The sequence below is a fragment of the Monomorium pharaonis genome, chromosome 11, assembly GCF_013373865.1.
Source record: "Monomorium pharaonis isolate MP-MQ-018 chromosome 11, ASM1337386v2, whole genome shotgun sequence".
Classification (NCBI taxonomy): Eukaryota; Metazoa; Arthropoda; class Insecta; order Hymenoptera; family Formicidae; genus Monomorium; species Monomorium pharaonis.
In genome coordinates, this window is record NC_050477.1 from 10573859 (window position 1) to 10599305 (window position 25447).

General features: G+C 33.3%; 1 protein-coding gene across 5 annotated transcripts in view; it reads right to left on the reverse strand.

The window, feature by feature from the left end:
- LOC105839736 (protein sickie) overlaps window positions 1-25447 on the reverse strand; it is a 190401-nt gene that overhangs the window by 140314 nt on the left and 24640 nt on the right. For 2 of the 5 annotated variants that reach the window (XM_036293779.1, XM_036293777.1), the window contains exon 1: window positions 10133-11691. The exons of 1 other annotated variant lie outside the window; for it this stretch is intronic. In XM_036293779.1, the coding sequence (XP_036149672.1) occupies window positions 10133-10822 (690 nt within the window). In that variant the 5' untranslated portion in view covers window positions 10823-11691. Of the gene's footprint in view, window positions 1-10132; window positions 11693-25447 lie in introns of those variants that run through there. 2 more of the 5 variants (XM_036293776.1, XM_036293778.1) reach the window with 2 other exon arrangements.

The following is a 25447-nucleotide window of genomic DNA, read 5'->3' on the forward strand; positions in this document are numbered from 1 at the left end:
CGAAACTGTTAAAGGACAATAATTAATTCGCTCCTGACGGCAGTCTGACGGCTCGTTAGTCGCATAATCCTGTCCGCTTTTTTCTTCCTTTCATCCTGCGCGATAATGCAACCGAAAGGATGACTTTGCGAGCGGAAAAAGGGGGACGAGATGAAAGGTAAACCTAGTGTGCGTTTTTTTTTTTTTTTTTTTTCAAAGGCAAGAGGGTAAATTGTCGGTCGAGATTGACTATGGCAAACACTTTCTATTATATTTTGCTTCTTCGTGACAAAATTATACGAGTCCTTACATTCTCTAATCTCTATACGTATCGTTTTGGAGGAAACTTATCAATTTTTTCTAAATAAACAAATTTAAACCTGATATATTTGCCACATTTTTAACTTTTTAGGATTCTCACAATATTTTCACGTTTTTCATTTTTTTTAATCTCTTTAATATTCTTTTCGTTTGGTGAATTTTTCAATAAAAATCCTGCCATTTAGATGCTGCGAAATTAATTCACTTCGACTCCCAGTGACGCAAGAGAATGAATTTTACTTTCCCTCTAACAGCGGCGCGGATTGGGGATGATTTCCGTCGGCGCGACAATTTTGCGGGCAGAACGCGTCCCGCTCCGGGAGGACGAGGGACAAAAAAAGGGGGTGGAGGGACTGAGCTTTGTTGCGCGATTACGGCGAGCGGGAGAGGTCCGTCGCTCTCGTCTCGATGGACACAGCCTGCCGACTATGGATCCAGCCTGCCGGAATTAGGTTTGCTTTAACCCGAACGATATCGTGATACACCAGCCAACCTTCGGGATAACGGGGTAAAGGAGAAGAGAAAATCGAAAGCGGAAGGAGGGGCGAAACTGCGGAATCGGGAGACCATCTTCAGCGCGTAATCCAACGAATCAGTTAGGATGATCCTCTTAATTTAATAGAGTGTTCTAACGGGAAAAGAAAAGCTACGAGACGGTGTTACGTTAGTTGCTAAAATTATCGCATGCGCAGAGAGAAAAAAAAAAAGAAAGAGTATATAATTAAGTATAATAATCACTGCTCAGTTTTAATGCGTGAAAAATGCAGATCCCTGGGCCAAATGTTTCCTTGTTTTACTGCCGGTCATTGCCCGGTTATCCCTCTTTCGCGACGCTCATTGCGATCCGATACCCTCCCTTCCCTGCGCTTTTCACCCTCTTTTGCTGCCCATTAACTGTGCACTTATTGTCAGTTGCGTAGCAAAATCACCCACGGCCAATTTTCCGATCGGCAAAGCACGACTCTCGTCTATTCAGTATGTATAAAATACACTGTGAAGGGAGAAATTGTTAGAAAAATTGTTAGAAACAGAAACGATTGCACGATCGGATTAATGTAAAGTTTATAACATATTTTATGCTTCAAGATTTTAGTTTTGTATGTGAATTAAAGTTATACAAATGTATATTGTATTTTGTAATTCTTGGAATAGCCAAGTAAAACGGTATATTTTTTTGTTGCTAAGATTCCGACTAAAATAAAAACGTTCAAATAAGGATTCTCGTAAACAATTGTTAATTATACACTTTACTAAACCTTTAGTGCACTTAAAGAACGATAACTGTTGTCTAATAAATCTAATAAATAATAATAACAATAATAATATAATAAATCTATAATCTAAGAAATAATAATTTAAAATTTAGTAATAACATTATTTCTATTTAACAATAATAAGTGAGATTAGAGCCGATAATGTATATCACAAATTAAATTGGTAAGCATTTCAATAAATACCTACTCTGATACTAACCCAGTATCTTAAAACACGGTAAACTTCTATTTTATAATCAATTTTCGAAATTTTTGGTTTGAAGTAATTTATCATTTCTTCCATTTTTGATAAATAAGATCCATAATACCTCATCATGATTGGCAAGAGAGAAATTGACCGAAAGTTCATACGCGGTTGAGAACCGTCGTAACCGAATTATCGTTCTCCCCAAGAACTAGACGGAGGATGCACCCTCCTCCCTCAGGAGGGTAGGTACGTGTCCTGCAACAAGCGTGTCCTATGTTCTCACACCCTCTCGAGATTCGAGGAAACCCTGTTGTTGTCATGACTACCGAACTCCCGCGAGAACAGAAAGTTATTTTTACGTCCGCCATATTACGCCGAGGTTCCGATAAGATCTGATTAGCATTCTTTGTTTCTTTGCGCAAATTTAAGACCCATCCAAACATCCTTAAGTCGCTAATTCGCACAGACGTCGCAAAATACAGCTGCTTAACGAGAGGTGAAAGAAAAATCATTTCAAAGAAACAGAACATAATGTGTGATGAAAAATGATAATAAAATAAAATTAATATTCTAACATCATATTAAATATAAATATATATAATTTTTTTAAAGTGCATGTAACTTATGTATTCTATTCACATTATTTGTTACATGTATGCATCTTATGTGTATGAGATTTGTTTATCTAATTACTTCTGGAAATTCATGTAATAGGATTACTTAGAATTGATCCAGTCACAGTGTGTTATTGTGTTTTTCCTTTTCTTTTCTCGTTCCTCTTTCGCTCGTCTCTTCGGCTTCCACTTCGGGATGCTTGTAACTCGTTTTTTCGTAGCTCACCGTCCGCCGGCGCCACGTGGGTTATGTTTTATGAATGAGTAGCTCACCTACGCGCCATTACGGGCGCGCGCACGTGCGTGCACACGCACTCGCGAGAGAGAACAAGCTAAATTTACCTGCGCCGCCGGTTGCGATGCAACCAGGGCCCAACCCTGCTATTGTGCGCCGCTTCGTGTAGGCAATCCTCTCGCATACGCTAACTGGCCCACACGAGAGAGGCGAACAAGACCCCGCGACTATCCTTAAGATCCCGGAAACCGGCGAATGTACGCGTACAAAACCTTTCACAAAGCCGGGTAGGTTTGTCTTGCATAAGAATAATATGAAGGATAACCGTTCGTCTTTTATTAACAGCGGTTTTATGTGACTTTCGACGTGCGACTTCGTCGACAATACAATGTATGGTATATCTCTAATGTCTGTGTTACCGTTGCTGTTTCATGTAAAACATACCTTAATAATAAATGCTTTTCAAAGCATGTTTTTCTTGAATCTCAAGAGACATGCAGTGCGAGACACTACTATTTTTTTTACGCGGGCCGATGATTTGTGGAACCAAGAAGTGTATGTCAAATACTCTTTTTTATATTAAACATTTTTTTAGTTCAATTAAATTGTTTCATTTCGTACTGTCATTTCTTTAATTCTATGTGATTAAATCTTATATTTCACTGAAATGTTACGTATCACTTGGATCAAAATAAGAAGATTGAGGGGTATGCAAAGATTTTGAGCGTTTAAGTTTTATTTAAAAAAAATTATTAAAGATATTATTACTCGGATTTTATTTTTTAAAAATAGTTGTACGATAGTTATGTTTCGACAAAGTATATATTCTTTTTCTAATTTAAGAATTTCAAATACTTTTGAGTATCAAAAATACATATCACCTAGTTTGAGTTCAACAACACATTCTTGTGACATCATTTTTCTTAAAGAGATACTATTTATATTTTTAAATTAAAATAAGAAATCTCTAAATAAGAATATATGCATCACGTAAACTTGATAAGTTTTTTAGGGGGGAAGGGGGGCGTACGCATAGTTCGCTTTTTATCTTTAAAAAAATAATTTTATTAATATTTTTAAACGCGTTATTCAAGAATAAAATTACTTTGAGAGATTTATAGAATAATTACAAATTATATAACCCAAAAATAAGAATAGAGTTGTTGCTATTTTAATTTCATCTTATAATTAAACTTTAATTGCATGTAAAATGAATAAACTCATTTTTTAACGTTATCTTGTTTTGTTTCCGCGTGAAAGTTCTAGTGGAAGAAGCTGAACTTTGCACGCGGAATTTACAACGATTATTTCTGTAACCATCTATTTTCAAATTAACAAGAGACTCCCTTCGATAAGGACCTATTTTACAGACAGAATCTGTACGGCAGCGGCATTCGCAGACAGCGTATTACAAATTCAGGTTCCGTCACGTCCAAATTGCTATAATTCTTTCGGCTCACGTATAGCGCACAGAAGACCGCTAACTCGCTCTCCGAAACACTCTAACGAGCTTCGACGTTTGCTTGGGGTCGCACTCCTGCTTCGGCAGTAGTTCTTCCCGAGTAGCATCCTTTGCCCCAAGGAACCGGAAGACAGGAGGGCGCGAATCTCAACGATACATGCCTGTCATATCTACTGTTCGAAAATGTCACTTTAACAATCTCATTTCATTCTTCTTCAAAAATTATTTTTTTTCACATCTATATTCAAGCACATTAATTTTATCGTATATTTATTAAATTTTTTAAATAATTTAAAATAATCATATTAATTTATCGTGTTTTTTTTTATGGATTAATATAAATAACATTACAAATAAATATTACGCAAAATTTGAAAAGAATTTTAGAAAACAATGACATTATTCATACTATTTTATTTATCAAGAGCAAAACTCTTTACTATTTATTAAAGCAAAACTCGATCTTTACTATTTCCATTTTTAACTAGTAAAATTAATATTAGTAGTCCGATCAAAACAAAGAGAAGGTAAGTCTGTCACTGACGTGGGTTCATAATTGCGGTTTCCACGCCGGCAGTGACACTGGTTCGCATTTCTGTGACGCGGTTCGACACGCCTGTTTTCGCACGAAATGTATCGGTACAATATTCGTGTGATGTGGCATTTCCGCATGGCATTTGATGTGGACACAGTGCGGCACAGAGTCCGGAAGGTCTCTGAGAGTATACGCAGGGAATATTGATTTTGCACCATCGGCCACCGTCTTTCTTCAGACGGCTTCAGCTGATCGAAATTTTTTTCAAACAGGATGTGATCGAACGTGTGTCAAAGGTAAATAAAACTTAATAAGCTAAACAATAAAATAAAATGTATCGGTTCTTCTATAGCTTTATAAAAATAAAAGTTATATTTTATACAAGATAAAGAAATAAAAGAAAGTGCCAGAAAGTCTCGATTAAAGCAGATCTTGTTTAATAATATTTTCATATCAAGTATTAAATATATTTTTAAGTTTATAAACTGCATGCCAATCAGACTTAAGAGAAATTAACGTAAAAATTAAATTTGATTCCTTCATAATTCCCGAAGATCAGCTAATATATAACGAATTCCGACTAGCTAAAAATAATATCTAAATTAATTCGATCATCAAATTTAATAAAAATGCAATAAGCATCTTTAAAAATCTAAAGAAAAATTGATTTCTGTATATCTTCTCATATATTATATAATAATAAAATTAAAATAGAATGGGCTTTTTATATTCTACTTATTAGAAGTAGGAAATATTAAATGCTGTACACATTTTAATAGATTATTCTTATATGAAATCAAACAATTTATGTTCGTAAAGCAAAAAGTAAATAAAGTTTTCAATGTGCTTTATTAAACTCTTAGTGGGATTTTCGAGATTTATATACCAGAGAAATTTGATAATTCTTTTTGTCGTAGATAAAAGGGAGCACTGGGGACGATCCTGATGGTAACGGAAGCTGAACAGCAAACTGCAAAATAGCGTCGAAAAATCCGTGCAAAGCGAAACCCGATAGGGATATAAAATTCGTTTTTCGTCATAAGCCGGATACAGTGTTGTCGACGTATTTATTTAACACCACCACCCCGAGCGCGTCTATCCCGATTATTTTTTTAGCATCCTGCTGCATCCTGCTGTGCGGCCAGATTATGAGTATTTATGTGTTCAGGGCACGGTATACGCGTATAGAAAGAGAAATATTTGCCCTTGATGGCAACATCGAATAATATACTATACGCGTATAAGAGATAACGATTTGAAAATTTGGGAAGCGAGCTCTACATTCTTGAGGGATGTCCTGCATTCTACTATTCGTTTCAGCATGATTCACCTCGCGATTCAATTAAAGATCTATTTTCCCAGTAAGATGACTCGATAGACGGAGATATGCGCTTTGCCTTGGGGTAGGTTCATCCCTCCTACGTGGAGTGTCATATAACAAATACACGTGCATATACATATATTCAGTACAGACATGCGTGAGTAAGACCTAAATCATTTATCGTCCGATTGCCAATTTGCAGCCCCACGAAAATTGCTCTCGTCAGGGTGTGCGCCCTTTTTCGCGCGCCCTTCACGTTATTCCAAGTTTTCCTTTCTCAATCGATACCGTGTGCTTCAATAAAGCAATATTTAATAACAATAGAAAAAAAGAAGAATAAATAACAAGTATAGTAAAATTAAATAACAATCAAAGTGATTAAAATTAAATAAAAATAAAATAAAATAAGACTGAAAGTGTAGAAGCATTTTCACATAAAATGTTAGAGGCTGCGCACTTAAATAATAGGAATAGGATACAGAGAACAAAGAATAAAGAACAGTTCAACATGTTTCCTGTTTTGTCCCTATTTATTTATTGGGTGCATACCTAAATGTATAAAAATATTGTTTTTATTTGATTGTTGCCCGATTTTTATTTTGTCGTTTTCGACAATATAAACTAACAGCAGTATCGTCTGCAACCGCGGATCACCGATTCGTAAATACGTATTCCGACACGTGTCAAAGTTCATCGAACTATGGTAAATGGAATGGTAACAGCAAAAACTTTCCAATAAAAAAAATATTCTTTCTACAAGGTTTCAACAACTCTATTGCCATTTTAAAAAAATTAAAAAATAAAAAGTATCAACTAATAAATAAAGCTGTGTAACTCATTAAATAATTCAGTACAATAAAATTTTTTTAAAGTTACAAATATTTTATAAACATTCTACTATACAGTAAGTAAAATATTAGAAAAATAAAAATACAGTTTCTAAGTTTCTTTAAAGTATATATACAAACAATATTAATAATACTTTATGCGTTAATCTTATGATAAAAATAAAAAAAATAAAGCCTTCGTTTCGAAGTTGATGCATTTCAATATCGCATTTGCAGCAAATAAGATAAATTACACGTGAGGAGAAAGAAAATGAAAGAAAAGGAGACACGATATCCAATAAGACACGAAATTAGATCGCTTATTTCCGCACGAATAATCGAGCCACGCGAGACGCAATAATGACGCGGATATGTTTGCTTTGTCGAAAGGAATAGAACCATGGACCAACCTGGTCCTTAGTGACGAGAAAAGGAAACAGTCACCCTCCTGCGGAAAGATGTTGATGCTGTTCCCTAAGGCAAATATCACAAAGGAACAAATGGAAAGAAGAAACGAGAGCTGTATTCACCGAAATCGATCACTATAACATTAATCTTGGATTGTCATGACAGTAGAGAATATGACAAAAAGCGTTATTTAATCTTTCGTAGATATTTACTGGTATTTTATTTCCGATTAAATTAAAAAATAAAGTACAATCCTTGAATAAAATTTAAGAGAATACAGAATATAAAAACGTCCCTGAACATCTTGAGATTTTAAATTGAAAATATTCTTTCTCTATCTTTGTAATAATAAAAAATTGTAATAAATACTCTTTGAAAACAATCGCGTAATTGGGATAACACAATTCAAATCGATGTATAACACAATTCAAATCAAAAAAAGTCAATAGGCGGTTAATTTAATAATTTAATAATACCGACTGAATTTCATAATACTAAATAATCAATTAACAAACATCAATAGGATTGCTCCTTCAGAAATGTAAAAAAAATGTTGCACGAAATATTATCTCAGCTAGAATTTAATTAGCAATTAAATTTGTTTATTCGATTTAATACTGTAATACTTTCCCAATTCAATTTCAAAGCTGTGTTTAAAACCAAAGATAACAGCCATAATTCGAAGAGTTGAAACATGCATTTAAAAATCACATAAGAAACATTATTTCAGCATTCAATTCTTGTTGTTAACGTTTATCGACCTTTCTCTATTTCAATTGTTTCTATTCTTTCAATTACATTTTTTGACATTTTAGAGAATGCTTCGAAAAGAAAGACAAATGTTACAAATCAAGATATCATCCAATTAAGAATTAATTGTTATTTTCAATGCAACCTTAATGGGTAAAGTCAACTTGCTTTGATCGCAATCTAATGAACAGTTTCATCTTTGTTTCACCAAGGGCTATTCCTTTGGCGGATATATACATGTAAGGAACAAAAAGACGTCGGTGCACCTTGCGTGATGGATGCTGGTAGCCGATAGCATCCCTTAAAGTAAACACATCTCAGAAGGGCGGTAGCGGACTTCTTGGGGGTTGATCAAAGTGCCTTCACACCCTCAGGCAGCATATTTGATAGTCCTCGCGAGGTTCGACCCTCTCGTTACTCGAGAGAGGATCCTCTTTTACAAGCGGAACGCTGCGCTACAGAACTATAAGAACGAAAAAGAGCAAGGGGAATGGCACAAAATGCTCAATTTTTCACCAGTTGACCTGAGCTTCTTTTACCTTCGCGCAGTAGAATTCATTTTTAAAGACCGTCCAAAATTGATAAACGGTACAAAATGCGTGGAAAAATAGTTTATTTAAAAATTATCTATTTTTAAAAATATATATTGGCGGATATAATTAATTTCTCAAATTCTAAATCGTAATTTATTTTTTAAAAAATATTCCAAAACTAAAATAATTTAACCATCCCTTTTTTGTTATACTTTTTAATAATAATAGGTATATAATTTATATTCTTAGCGCATTTTATATTTCTTTATATTTAATTTTAATTTTTTCTGCAATTATAAGTAACTTCTTTTAATTTAATTTTTAATAACATTAAAAAAATTTTATGTAAAAAAATCTACACTTTGAGAGAAGATACGTTCTGTATAAAAAATCTAGAATATAAAAGGACACATCAATAAAATATAATCCAAAAATTTTTATGTGTGAGACACACCCATATCTTTGACTTTGCATTTTCAAATACATATAATTACTTTATGTTTATCTACTTCACTATTTGCGCATTAAGCCCCCCCCCTCCCCCATGAGAGTAATATTACCGCGCTATGACGATCATTTCGCGATTATTTTCGCTTGCGATCGCGACTGCACGAAATCCGCGAGTCGCCGGCGGCGAAAATGAAGCAAAACTCGATATGCGTAGCGCCGCAAATTTGCAGCTCGGTTTCCGAAATTAGCTCGACGAGGGGTGTAGGAAAATCAACTTGCCCCGAGCGATGAAAATGCTGGACGGGAGGATGCAGGATATCACGGGAGGGAAGAGAGGGGAGAAGGAAGAGGGCGAGAAGAGAAACGATATCGGAACGGAGAAGCACGAATGTTCGCGTTAAACGCGACGATTCGCCGCGATTTACCGCTCGCGAAATTACTTCCGTTTTTCGATTAATTCGAGAACGCGACGAGCGAACGGGCGAGCGTGCGAGAGAGCGTGCCGCTGACAGTTTCATTTCAAGGCCCGCACATTCGGAATTCCGTATCCCGAATTTCCCGAAAATTTCCAGGTGAGGAATAATTCAGTCCCCTGATACACACAAATGGCGCGTTTCGTAAAAAAAAAATAAATATTCGCTTATTTAATTTGATCAAAAGTGGAAATTAATTTCTGTGATATTTCGTCGGTTTGCATTTTATTAAATAATTTAGTAGTAATTCTCCGCGCCTCGTATGTGACTATTATATAATTTATCGTGTCTATTTGATTCATAAACAAAGTGTAATTTATACATAATTTCGTTATCCTAATATCCAATATTTCCTGATTTAATAATTATAATTACATAGTAAAGTAATATTTGTACCCATCTTTAAACGGTTGATTTATCAAAAGCAAATTTGCAGAGAAATTGCCAATATTCCATTTAGTTACGATTAAAATGTAATCCCTCTTAATATCCTATAATTCAATAATCATGCATGAATTATAAAATTTAACATTGCAGAACCTTTAAGTAGACCTTTTTAAGTAGATCAAGTTCAATTTCATTGTTTTTCATCTTTGTTAATCTCTAATTAAAGATCAATTAATTCTTAAGCAAATGCTTAGTTCAGGGAATTCAGTCGTAATTGATCGCTATCAGTAACTGATTGCTGATTTTCATCTCCTTGGAGCCGACTAATGTCTAGCCAAATATTTTTCGCTCGAGAAACTTGATTGCGCAAAACTACCTGGTGCGTAGTTTTTCCACGATGTTGCCACTGATAGAAATGATCCGCATTAAGAGACCACCCCGGTGCAAAGCTGAAACCCTCCGATGGTGCCTGCTGCGAGACAGGTGGAACTGCGCCGCACATGCACATGCGATGACACAGCGAGGGATCCGGTAGTTCCGTATAAACGGCCCTTTTATCGCCAAACCATCCGGTGGCGGTGCACTTGTCGCCCAGCTGGACCGACGTGTCCGCTGGACCGCATCGCGATTGCATCAGCATCTCCTTCTCCAGAGTGTACAGGGTCTCGAACTCCAGGAAGGACATCCCAGGTCCCTCGTCGACGCAAGTCGACGTGGTCGACGACACCCTGAGCCCCAGACCCATCTGGCCTTGAAACCAATCGTCATCAAAAGAGGACAAGAACCTCCTCGGTGAACGTTTTGGTGAACTGTGATACGTCTGTTGACGGTCCTCGGAATGTCTTCTAGGGGACTTTCGTGTTTCGTTGGCAACTCGTCGCGGCGACGTGGACGACCTGCTGGGACTCGACGACGAGGACTCGGTCACTTCCACGGATCTCTCCGGAATATTCCCCGCCAGGGAGGGTATCAGCGTTCGCGAGGATGTCAATCGGCTAATCCTGCTCTTCGGTTTGGCTCCGTTGCCGGTACGAGAATAGCCCGCGGGCGTCTTGAGACCCGACATTGTTCCTCTTTCATTTTCACGTATCTACCTACAAGATCGCGATTCGTCAAACGGTTTCTCAACCATCCAGAGGGGTCCAAAAACGTTCATAGAAATGACGATCTGATGAGATTGCATTCGGTTCCTCTGATTCAACTTTCAATTTTGCATCGCAAAGATAATTTACTCGCAGATGACGCAGATGAGATAAAGTATAATTTGATATTCAATTCACAGTTAAACATCTTCTTTGTGATTCAATAAGAAATTTACATAAAATTATTTAAGATCTTTTTATTTCCAAAAATATTTTGGAATTTATTAAAAAAATACTTTTTTTAATTTTTAGATTTACTTATCTTTTTAATATATAAAAAATATTTATATTAAACACTGTTAATTGATAAAACTGTCACATCCTACTATATCTTTTGTACAAAATCTACAATCTATAATTAATAAAAATTACATAATCGGTAAATTTTTATTAACAAACACTTTTTACAACTAAATGTAAACTGCAAAAAATAAAACTGTAATAAAAAAAATTAATCTCGCATAAACTCAAAAAGAATTAATCGTACATTTCAATCACACGTTGATTACACATTCTTGCCTTTATCAAAACTTTTCACAAAAATTTTCACTTGCTAGCAATCATCCACTAATTAACCCTGAAGCCACAGACCGACGCGGAAGGGTGAATACACGAGCACCCTTGAAAGGATCGTCGGTAGGACTGACGGTCCGGCCCGTTATAGGACGATGCGAAGCATCGTGGCGTCGAGTGCGCGCACGCGCACATTATACTGAGCTTAACACCTAATAGTATTGTATCAATTGTCGAATATAAAACAAATGTATTGTCTGTACTTTTTTCTAATATTAAATCCAAACCTATATTAATTATTATTATTATTACACATACATTAATTTCTACTTAGGAATTTATAAATAAATATTAGTATTTCAAGAAAATTAATTAATGCATTAATTAATTAATTACGCAAATTTAAACATTTATAAATAACTTCTCTATTTGTCTACTAAATATTAAATTTAAGTATTATATATTATAGAGATTAATTTGTGTCACCATGGTATACAATTATTTATATAAATGCATAATTTTCCAGATATCAAAACTCTTCTCTATTTTTTTTTTTTAAAGACTGCTTTTGACGTTTTAAAAGCATCACGTATATAACGCGCAACGGATTAAATGAGAAGCGACAAGAGTGGTGATTATCTCACTCGTAGTGCGCTGACTGTAAATTTTGCGAGATTTAGTCGAGATACACTGACCACTTCTAGGCGTGATAACTTTTTACCCAACTGTAAAATTAAATTACCGTTGCTAATTGCTAGCTAATGAAAATCGGATGTATTTGGATTATGAATGACATTTAGAAAGAGAGAAGAGAAAAAATATGACGACAAAAAATTTAACAAAATCTAGATCTTGCAATTTATACATTTCTTAAATATGTATAAGAGAATTGCCGAGTACCACTTAACATATTTTTTCATATTTTATATTAGTACTAATTTTTGTTTTAAATAAACGTTGGAAATTATAACTGAATATTTTAGGTACGTATTATTATAATTAATTTTTATCAACGACAAATTAATTAGAAGAAAGATTTTCTAAGGAACCCCTTCGTAGCACTTCCTTATTTCTCGGAAACTAAATATTGCACTGTATTAATAGTAATAAAAACATAATCCGCTTAGATAATTAAAAAAATAAAAAGCTATAATTTAATCATAGTCCATTCATTCGTTTATTTATAAGTTTCTATTATATATAAAAATTATTGAAGATAAATTCTTCAAAAGCAAAAATAAAATTTGCATGATTTTCTTTTGCAAGTTGCACAGTTTAAATAAAAAACACATTATTAATAATATTAGATCATTTCATATATATGTATAGTTTTCTAAAACTACTTTGTTTGTATTTACTCATATATTAATTAAAAATATTAAATATAAGATATAATTCAGACGACGCATTCAATAACTCTCCCCTATTGTTGTTACTCTTTTGTAAAAAAAAAACTTGTGTCAAATTAAAGTCCATTTATAAAAGTAACTATTGTAAGTAAAGCCTAATTATAATTGAGTCAAAGAATTTGCCGGTTTAATTTTTCTACATTATCTCCATCCTCAAATTAAAAATTCATATAATTTATAAAGTAAAAAAAAATCAATAAAATACAAAAGTACAAGATAAAATTTTTCTAGTATTTATTCAGTGATATAATATTACTCTAACAGAGCAATAAGAATCCAACTTCATTTTTCACTATCGTATCCTTTATTGTGGTTATTTTGTTCGCGAATACATCATCGGCAATTGAAAAATCATCGATGCGCCAAACCCATCCCCACAGTCGGCGATATCCTGTCCCGTATGAATCCGGATTTTCGAAGGGTCGAAGATCGAACGCGGCACGACAAAGGGCACCGACAGCGTATCCGAGCGATAAGAAGACGGGAGAGACGTGGTCTTCCTCGCCATTCGATATCTCGATCGCTGCCAAAGTATTTTCTGACGTTGCCGCAGAAAAAAAGAAAAAGAGAGAGAGGCATTTGTGGAGAGGATGCAAGAACGAAAATCACCATTCCAACGTGTGTACACGTGGGGTGAATATTATAAAAGCGCCATCGTGATGAAGGAAAAGGTACACCACGCCACCCTTCGAAAAAGCATCCCTCTCTTGATACACCATGTCGAGTGTCGGCACAATATCACCCCCTCCCCTCCTTTTCCGTACTACGCTGCACTCCCTTCTTCCTCTAGAAGCCTTCCGCCCCTGCTACGACGAATCTACATATTTATGGCAAGTGCTTGACGCACCAGAAGATTTCGAATGCATGCTAACTAATAAGTTCGCGCCGCCTGTCGTCTGGATGATACCGAGTTGATTCGAGGGTGACATTAATTAATGTAATCCTAATGCTGAGAATATAGGATAAAAGCGAAATTTCGGAGAAATTAAAGTTTTTTTGCAACATGTAAAGTATAAAGTACATTGCATATATTATTATAATTATCCCAGATAGTCAAACTTGCTAGAAAATTTATATGCAAAATGGCACTAAATTGAACACAAATTCCGTTATACAAAATAATATTGACAAATTATCAACAGAAATGTAACAAAATGTGTTTACAAATCTTGCCAACAAATAGTAGCCAAATATCGAGCGAGGGTTGATGATATTTGGTTGCCAAATTGCCGTCAAAAAACAAGCAAGGTCTGCGTAATTCAGTTTGACGTTAAAAAGCAATTTAGCTGAGTTGAGCGAACAATATTCGCTTTATGACGATAATTTGCTGTCAAGTTACGACTTGCAAACTTTGCAAGCAAAATACAAGCTAATTGCTGTAATATTTGGTACCAAGTTTTGTGCCAATTTATTGCCAATATAACAAATTGTTTATTGATATAAACAACAGATTTTAGCATTAATCTTTACATTTTATTACTAATATTTCAGAAAACAAAGAAAAAAGCCAAATTGATAAATTTTAAAAAAAATTTTAATAAAATTTTTTATAAAATTATAAAAATCTCTGAATATTTAGAAGATTGAATGTTATTAAAACAGAAACAATAATATATAATAAAAATATTTAACTTTTGCGTTTATTTTTATTTCATTTTTATTAGCAGTTTCTGTTTTAATCTTAAAGGTAATTTTTTTAATTTGTTTTGTATTTTATTTTATTTAAATATTCATATTATTTTGGTCACAGAAGAGGACTTTTCCTCATTGTACTTTAAAATAAAAAAGAATTTTTTCTTTCTCTATTTCTGCATATGTTTTTTTTACAGTTCATCTCTGAATAGAACACTCGTTTCGACATTAATTCCTTCAGTAAAGATTAAGCGCGAAATTTCGTGGCGGAAATAATTTCTAGTTCACCTTTTAACGCGTGACACTTATATAATCACCCTAAAGGGCCTAAAGGATAACCCTCAGGACAACATGAAAGGAATGTGCGTGTCGATGAGAGAAATAGAGAAAGAAAAAGAAGGAATCTGTCATAACGAAGACACGCACACATCATTCAATACTGAGGGGACTCCTATATAAGCTTTTAATTTGATTCCACTCGACTGATAATCTGATATTTTGACCCTTGCTCAGAAAAAGATTTTTCGCATGTTGACACGCGTACAGATTTGGATTAGATATTTTCTTGAGGGAGTAAAAATAACAGATAACCTATTTTGAATTGCATCTGAATAAAATTACAAGAATAAAATATATCGATATTTTATACACCATATTAAACACATCAGAATAAAATATCAATTAAAACTATTTTTTAACAAATGTGAAGTTCCAAAAATCTGCGAGGCAAAAAACCGTGAAATTTCCCAATATCGCGTAAGTCCGAACGAATAATGTCTCTTTATTAGTGAAACCAGTTGAATCGATATGAAACCCCATATGCAAGCAAACACACGTACGAATGGACACGGGCAACGGGTGATAGCAGCCAAAGGGTCGTCGCAATAATTAATAAAGCAGCACCACCGGGCTTAACGCTAGTACGACTCCTCGCTTTCCATTCGCTTTCCGCTCTTCCCGTCGACTTACTTTTCCGTTTCCACGATTCAATATAATAATGTTCCTGCGCACTCCGTCCGGGCCCTACGGCTTAGCCCTTTGGGCCAGGGGTTCTCAGCCAGGGATTAAATCGTCTGGCGACAAATTAGAAGATCGAATTGAACACATAACTCTAAGAAAAAGAAACAACTAGTTGCCTCTCTATATTTTCGCGAAACAATTTTAATATACATGTTTATGCAAACTCTTTTACTATCAAGCACAAAACTATCAAATTTATTTCTAAAACCTGCTTTTTTAAAAACATTTACTCTAGCTGTTACTTCTATAGTAATAATATTAGCGAGAAAGATTATTTAATTTCTAATAATTAAATTATACAAAAATTATAGTTTATTATAATAATTAAATATAATATAATAATTAAATATATCTAATATATAAATATATATTTTTTAGCTTTTTCATTATAAGTATATTAAATATAATAAGAATAATACATTTTAAAGATTATAAAACTATTTTTTTCCTTCATCTAGAAAAAAAAATATAATAAATACGGAATACCCGGTGCCTTTCGGGAGCTGTGAAAGAAGAACCGCATTGAATCAACCACGAAGGGTACATCACAGAAAGCGTTATTACTATGTTACTGGCTTCAAGATTACGAAATTATTTTTCCGCATGAAAATGAAACCCTAGACACACAAAAGAATCCTGCAGCCATAAGGAGGGAATACATAAAATTAAATATCGCTTTAAAAGCCCTTTACATTAAATTACATAAAAGCTTATTTTTCCATTTTCACATTTAGCATTTTAATTAATGTCTTTTAAATATTACATAAAAAAAATTGAAATTTATAAATAAGAATTATAGTAATTAATATAATTAAGGCACTTCTGCTACATGTTACGCAAATGTTTATCTTTACAATTAATTTGATTACATCAGCTAAGTGGCCTAATAAAATGTTTGACAGTAGATCGATTGTTGATCCGTACTAATGACACATGATTAGTCTAAGAAAATATTGAAAAAACCTGCACACAAAAACCTAAAAAAGCTTCTTAACGAGAATAACGTTGGCATTTTAAAAATAAAGTATCTATGTATATTTGAATGTATGTATCTCTAAATACGTTTTTATTCTGCGCAACACGGGATAAGACTCTCGTTATAACCAAAAAGTGAAATTTATGAAAGAAACCGCATTTATCCGGTTGTGAAAGAGAATAAAATCTAAGAGGGGATAGAAAAAATATCGCGTGCAGGAGTGACAAGCCAAGTGGAATAAGCGATCAAATTCCAGGCGTGCTCGAAAAAAATTGATACAAAAGCGATTCCCTGCCCCTCTTTATATCGAAGCTGATCCTGCTCACATTTCCGCGGTCTGTTTGATGTATTATCTCATAAACATCCTTAATTTCGGAAAAATTTGGTCTGGTTTGATTTGGTCAGCAAATCGGTTTCAATGTATGCTCCAAAAATTGCTTAGAGACCGAAAATCTTAATACTAATACATTTTGGTGACGATATTAAATGAACACTTTTGCGTTGTGTAAATATATGTGAATGTTCGCAGTGTATTGAACTTCGTGGAATCATTAAATGCGAAATAATCTGTATTAAAATAGTACATGAAATCCATGCTGAATCTACGTAGAATCCAAATAGAAACGTGGATGTCACGTACTATTTTATTAGTAATTGTTCTTGCGAAATATTAACTTTCTATACAAACAATTCGACAATTTTAAAAAAATATACTAGGACCGCCGTAAATTATCGAAAGATATGTCAAAACTATCCAGCACGGCAATTTAATTCGTGTGTCGTGCTGATTTCGGGCATTTAAAATTATGTGCACACGTTTAAACGATAGAACTCTGTTTAAAAAAAATAAAATTTGTTGTGCAAATTTCTTTTCTTTAAAAAATTAAGTACTATAATTAGTTATATAACATTTATATAATATTTATATATAATTTTTTAAAACTGAATAACCATATATAAATACTTGTTACACATGTTAAAACATATGCAAGAGTTACTAAACATTTTTTTAATACTTGTAATAAAAATTAATTGAAAAATGTAACATGTAGACAAAAATAACGTACAGAGTGTTAAAAGTATCATACATCTTTGATATATGTGTCGCCATCAAACGGTAAAAAAAGAAACTCGACATGCTTTTACATAGATAAGAACGTATTTAAAGGAACGTTTTTTTTAAATAAAAATTGATCTCTCATTATTCTCAAATCTCTATAGCTTTATGTAAAAAATGTTCTACATATATATTAATATTTACATAATTATATAAATTTCAATTATACACACATAAAAGTTACAAAAAAAAACTTACACATTTTATAGTGTAAGCTTATAATCGTACAAACTTATAGAAATATTTCTCTCTTTAATATCTATTCAAATTAATTATTTAAATATCATAAAACAATATTAAAAATATTTCCGTTCTAATTTTTTATAATAATATTGTGTTATATCCGGGTCCCAGATAAATAAAATAATTGGCACTTTAAATCACTAATTAGATTATGACAGAGTCGCGTGTGTTTGCAGAGGGAAAAATCAACAGTAAGCATATTAAGAAGCGGATGAGACAAGACCTTCTGTCGAAGAGGCGCCCTCATGAATGAGTGGCAGGAAGGGCGCCACGCGCGCATGCCTACGTACGAAGCGAGGGTGAACGTAATTCCTTCGCACCACGTGCTCTCGCACCCATGGGGTTTGCCCTACGCAACTCGTGACTCATAAGATTTATAGCTCTTTCACCGCACCAAACTTATTTCTTACGAGAATGCATGGATAGTTCCAAAATACACTTGTAAGACGCTTGACAAAATTAGAGGAAATTAAAAAGAAAATTGCATAAAATTGTAAAAATTCAGAAAAAAAACTGAACTATAGTTACAATTAAAATCTAAAATAACAAAAAAAAAAGAAAATAAATATTACACAGTTAAGACAAAGCAAAAATTGTATTGTTAAAACCTGCATTAATTATCATTTTTTATCTTTTGATATTATCTATATTTCGATTATATGATTTATTTAGATTTTTAAATTTTTAATGTGTTTACTAATATTATTAATTATACCTATTAAATAATTTTTTAAATAATACTTTTTGTATTTTTAAATTAAAGAGAATAATTAAGCGCATGCACTTGATAATATTCGCAATTTTATTTTCTACAAAACCGCAGATTACCTCGGCTTGACGTTCTTCACAAGAACAATTTCGCAATTTCTCCAGCTGCAATTGAATAAGATGAAAAGCCGAAAATTTCTGACTTTCCGGCGACAAAGGCGAACTCGGCGAGCCTGGCGATCCTATACCGGAGCTTTTGCTGTCGCTGGTCTTAATGGTGTCCTCAGTAGTTTCCTTTTTCACCAGCGGATCCTGCTGCGGCGATAATGGCGACAATGGCGAACCGAATCCCGAGCTCTCCGAGCTCGAACTCACTAAGCCGCGAGTCCTGCAAGACCTCGTCACTCTCGGTTTGGGAATCAAACTCCTGGACTTCAAGGACTCGGACCGACGGATCGCACGACAAACGGTCGGTTTCCACTCGATCGGTTCGCAGTGCAATTTCAAGCCGAAGACTTTTCTGATCTCTACTTTTTCAGCAGATAAATTCTCCTGCGAGAGACTTCCTCCAAATGTCTTATCGATGCTCTCAAATCTCTTATCTGTTTCGTTCTCGATCCCTTCCTTGCGAAACTTATGATCCTTCTCTTCCCGTTCTCTTGAGGGAGATCCTTGTTCATTTACGAACGCTCGTTTCGCTCGCGCTAACGCCTCAAATTTTTCAGGATCGCCATCCTTCCTGCGAGGGTGATTCGACCGAAAACACCCCGATCCGAGGTACTCGTCATCATTAACGGTAGCCTCGACCTTCGTCCCGAGACTATCCTCGGTCACGGATGCTGGTCCTGTCAATTGCAGGCGCCTTAGACCGTAACCGCCGGCGCAATCTTGAAGCTCGTAATACTCGACGTTCTCGAAGTGGTCGTTCAACGACGCCGAGAACGAGGCGCTCAGCGACGCCGGGCGTCGCTTTACCGTGCCGGTCTCGTGGCTGGGAGAATCCCAGTCCACGTGGAAGGTCCTTCGTTTCGAGAACATTGTACAATTTCCTCCTCAGCCCCGACATCGATCGATGTGTTTGATCGCAACCGCAATCGAATTTAATTAACTACGATATGTTTATCAAAATTGAATTTATAAAATTTTTAGATACAAAATGTATATAGAATTCCATAATTATTCTTTTGGATCACATTTTCTCCAAAACTGTTATTACGCGAGTTATTAAGCATTTTTTTATCGAACAAATTTCATATCTCACATTTGTTTGTATTACTTTTCTTTTTTTTTTCGTTTATTATAGAATCTGCGACTCAACTGCATCCACGAAGATCACAATATCACATTTAATTATTTAATTAACATTATTTAATTATGCATATTACAAAAAAAATTCTTGTAAAACTCGCGGAAGGAAATCACACCGTCGACGATAAACGTATTTTCGGGTGTCTGCGTCCGGACAATAGATGCACTTGCCAAGGGTGCCCAGGGCAAACTGAACCCACCCCTGAGTGGGTAAGCACCCATTCTACGCCGGGCACGAAAAGCAACGCGTGTATGTGTGTGTATATATATATATTACTATACAGGATGGGCCCCCGGCGCCTACAACCCCAAATGCGTATCATAGCCGCGGGGCTGAAAACTAATTACATTCGGCTACGGGGTTGGTGTATGATCGCACCATATTGCAAGTGTGTCGTGCCGATGCGGTCGCATGAATTCCGTGGGACGAGCTCTTACATCCAATAAGACGCTTATATGCGAAATGCAACTCTCATTCAACGAAGAGTTTTTACGATACATAAAATCATACGTTGTTAATCATAAAATGTATTAATGCGATTTATTTTTTTATGGTATTTTTATATTAGTTAATTTTTATTTATATAATTTCACTATATTTGACAATTTAAAAAGAAATAGGAAAGTTTCTGTAAGATTCATCAGCGCAAATATCCTAACGACACTCTTATGGATAAATTCACAGATCAAAGGCAGATAAGAAAAACGCGGGTGCGTTATCAGTAATTTCCTGTGATAATAGAAACGTCTGTCGTTGCATTCAGTTATTGCTTCATGAATAGCATTTGGATACAATCTCATCACTTTAGTTGGGGAAAGGGTGGTAACCCTCTTACATAGAGCAATCGTCAGGAATAGACGGGTTTAAAGTCAACATCTGTTTGCTATTTTGAAATAAATTGTAGAAATACACTTGAGAGACATAAAAATCAGATAAAAACATAACTACCAACAATTATATAATAAATAAATAGTTATTTAATTCAAATACACATTTTTCTGTGTGTGCGCAGAAGTTTATTTTAAGTATATTGCTCCAAATAAATTATGAATGTATTTTAAGACTATTCATCAAGGAGATAAGGTAAACGTCCCAGTGGCCGGACATATACCTATATCCGGACACTTACACAAAATTTATTATTATTAATCTCAAATGCTTTTGTTACTATGATATTACAATTTAATTGTAATCTTTAAATATTCAAGATTATAATTACATTTTATTATTACTAAAAAAAGAACATTTGAGATTAATGTTAAGTTTTTATGTGTAAGTGTCCGGATATAGGTACATGTCCGGCCACTGGGACGTTTACCTTATTCTTTGCAAAGATAACCATTACATAAAAGAAAATTAAAAAATACTTTTCTTAGCATAAAAATAAATTTTTCTATGTGTATATGTATTATATAATACAACGATATATATAAAAAGAAATTAATTACAATAAAATTACATAATATCAGAATTAACTTTTATTAAAAGATTAATTATTAATAAAAATTAAGTAAAATTATAATTAAATTAAATTAAAATTAAATTAAATAAATTTCCATAAAAAGACGTCTAATAAATTTTTTGTACATTTAAAACTTGATTTTGACTTCTTTAAAGATTTCATGATACAACTGTAGTATTACAGGTGCCTTTCGAGATGCCGCATAATTGACTAATACTGGTGGCAGACCGGAATTCAAAAAGCCTCGGTCTAACCCGCAAAATTCCGGATCCACTTCCTACCCAACCGCAAACTCCCGCATTACTAACGAATAGGATTTCACGGCTCGGGCGAGCTTACAACTTATAATCCTGGTGTATCTCGTTATAGGTTTACCCATCATTCCCCTTCCTCTCTCGCTGTCGACGCACCCGAAGATTAAGCCCTGCACATCCCCGCGTCGTACGCATTTCGAGCTATACGTGCGTATCGCGTGGCCCTTCTTTCGAATCGGATTAAATCGTGGATTGCACGCGTCATTTAGTTAATCCGTAAATGCATGAAAACTACACAATATTGCATATTCGCAATCGAACGATTGGTCGGACCAATTTCAACCATAAAGAAATTTTAAAAACAACTGTTACAACATGCAAATTATTGAGAAATGTAAAAGATAATTTAACGCAATATTGTATAATGTTAAAAATAAAAACAATTATTCAATATAAAGTTGTAATTATATATTTAAAAAAAATAAACTTACACACGAATAAAACTTTTCGTTATATTTTATCGTAAAATTCATTATAAATTTTACCATGTTTGATGATGAGTTTGTAACAAAACTTATTAAATGTTAACAATAAGAATTTTTAAAATATACAAAGACATTTTATGTATTAAATTCATAATATTACCAAACCGATTGGAAGATGTAATTATAAATCAGAAAAAATTATAAAAATTTCTTTGAAATGCCATATGTTGCGAATACTATTTTGAAAATAAATTCTAAAAGAAAATTTTCTGAACGAGCAAACACTGAACAATTATATAATTATCTTTTTATTGTACATACTAACAAATTTTTTAATAAGTATGTTTATAAGTCATAAGTGTAATTTAAAATTTTAATTATTTAATATTACATTTGTATTTCGTGGAGATATACATATATCGAAATTTCTATAATAGTCGGTTGGGTAAATCTCTTACCGACTGTAGTAAACTTTGCAGTAGATATTAAGAAGATACTTTACCTTCAAGTAGTACTATATATCATATTTGTATCTATATATTTTTAAGTTTATATTTTTAAGTTTTCCTCTTTTTTAAGCTAACTTAAGTTTATTTAATATAATATTTTTAATGCACATTGTTAAGATAAGATCTTATTATAAAAATAAATCTTATATAGTGAAACAGAAAGGATTTAAAAATATAATTTACACATTTAATCCGCAATCTCTTAAAATATCTTTTGAAAAACATTTCAAATCCACAAAAGCAAAAATAAAATTAATTGTCCAGTTCAAAATTTTACACATAAAAAATGATTTAATCTTTCAAAACAAAATTAACTGTCTTTTGATATATACAATTATCTTGATATATACAAATATACGATTGTACAAAAATCATTGTAGCAATCGCAGGTCATCGCGCCCGAGGGTTACGATTATGTCGAGAGATGGAGCCCCGAAAGCACATCACGAAAGTCGGTAGTGAGGGTGGAAACCGAGCTAGTACTCCACTATGGATTTGCCATTAATTCGAGCCGTCGAGAAACTTTTGTCCCGCATCAGCTTCGCGAGCTACCTGCGGCTTTCCCGAAAAAAAGGAAAAAAGAAGAAGAGACATTATCGTTCTTTTTGGTATTGCCATCTGGCGAGAGACAACTTCGATACAAATGCTTTCCAGGCAAGATTTGTGAACAATAAAGACTCTCATCAACAACATAACTTGCATCAACGATTACTTGTGGACGCTTCACGGATTTTTATGTAAAATTTCCTTTCAATAAATAAAATATTACAAAAAGTTATATATGTAATTTTAAACCTAAAGGTATTCAAGTTACATCTGCTAATACTTAATCATATCCTTATCTTATTAATTTATTTTAAACTGATTGATGTATATTCTTTTATCTATTTCTCAAATTATGATAAATTACATATTATTCCTAATATATGCAATCAAAATTATATTAAGTTATTAAAAATATATATTTAAACAATATTTCAAGCTTCAAATAACTTTTTAAATTTTAAACTATTATTATAATTATTAAAATTATTAAAATTAAACTATTACTATAATTATGAAAATTTTCACTCTAGCCATTATATTTCCTAATTATAATTCATTTTTATTTGTTTAATTCATAAATTTATTTGTAGTATATTAAAAAATTCGTGCATATAAAAAGAATTTATACTTGTATCTAAAGATTTTCTAATAAATCTAAAAAATTGTGAATAAAATTTAAGGTTTTTAAAAAATATATATAATTGCTAAAAAGATACAAATGGAAATAAATTTTTTAACAGAAACAACAATACAATGTTTTCCGTCGCAGTGTTTCCTGTCGAAAAGCGGAAACGGGTCTCTTCGGCATGGCAGCGGCGGCGGGAAACGATTGCAGCCCCCGACCGCGTTCTCACGTTCGTAGGGGCGGATTTTCCCACGTGGCCGTTAGATCATGCGCGTCCCGAGCCAGTGAAACTTTTGTCCGAGAGCCGCGTTTATTGCGGCCGAGCATTACCTTGACTCCTAGAGAGTGATAGAGAGGGAAACCAGAAAGGGGCGGGAGGATGGTGGATCAACGGTGGAAAAGCGAAAGTTGACTTTAAAGTTTCAAGGGGATGCTTTCCTAGTCACTTTCCCTGCCGATTTCACTTTCCATGACCAACAAAGAGGATCTAGGAATCTGTCAATATCTATTTTCGATACTCGAAAGAAAATCTTTTTGCCGCATACAAGATAAAATTTAATTTTATATATTTTGCGATAGATATTTGTACAACAAAGAGCCGGAAAAAAAAACAATATTTTAATAATAGATGCAATATTTCTAAAAATAAAGAAAATTAAAGACAAATTTTTTATCTTTTAAATAAAAAGAGAAAAAAGAGAAATTTTATTCGTATATATTCCACAACTTTTTTGGCTAAAATTTAATACAATCTTTCCTTTTATGTAAATACAATTATATACAAATAGTAAAGACAATTTTAAAAAATTTCAAGAAAAATTCTGATAATATTACAATACATATCCTTTAACAATAATTTTGTCTAGCTCCCAAAATTTCGGATCAATCCAATATTTGTCCAAATATTATAGTAATAAAAAACTTGTCCTAAATTGTACTTTCTTTCCTTTTGCAACACGATGAAGGAAATTGTATTAAGAGACGAAGTTCTCCCCGACTTTTCTGAAGTTGTAGCTTCACTTTCGGCTTTGCTCGACACTTCCAACCGATTAAATAAACAGAGATTAAATTAAGTGGAATAAACTTGAAAATTCCGTTGCTTATTAAGGGAATGCTAAAGCTGTCTTGTTTTATCGAATATTTTGCTTATTTTCAATTCACTAATCTTTTAATTGTATTTAGAGAATTAAAAATCCTTTTCCACAATTAAAGTACAGACGGTAACATAATACGCACGTAAGAATTTTATACAAAAAAAAAACAAAGAAAATTTAATATAATTTATAAATTAAATTTTTTTTTGTCTTTTATATAAAATTATACTTACTCTCATTAAGGTTGAAAGGAATAAAATAAAACTATCTTTAAGGTTTTCAAGCACAAAAAACTAAAAAACTTTTATTTCCCTGTTTTCAAGCTCCATAAAAGTAGAGGACAATATAAACTTAAATCTTAAAACCTTATCAAGAAAACATCAAAATAAAAAAGCAATAAGTTTGTACAACCTTACCCCCTTTCATACTTTTTCTATCTTCTTGAAGTCATAAGTTTTATTGTAGATCATTCAAATAATAATTATAAATATATATACTAAAAAGATAAGCTACTTAAAAAGATAAGTGAAATTACTTACTTGTGGAAACTTTTATCAGTAAAAAGATCGAGATTTTATACTTCCACTAGCAATAATCTTTATATATTTTTCCCAGATATTCCATCCCATCGACTAAATTTTCGAAAA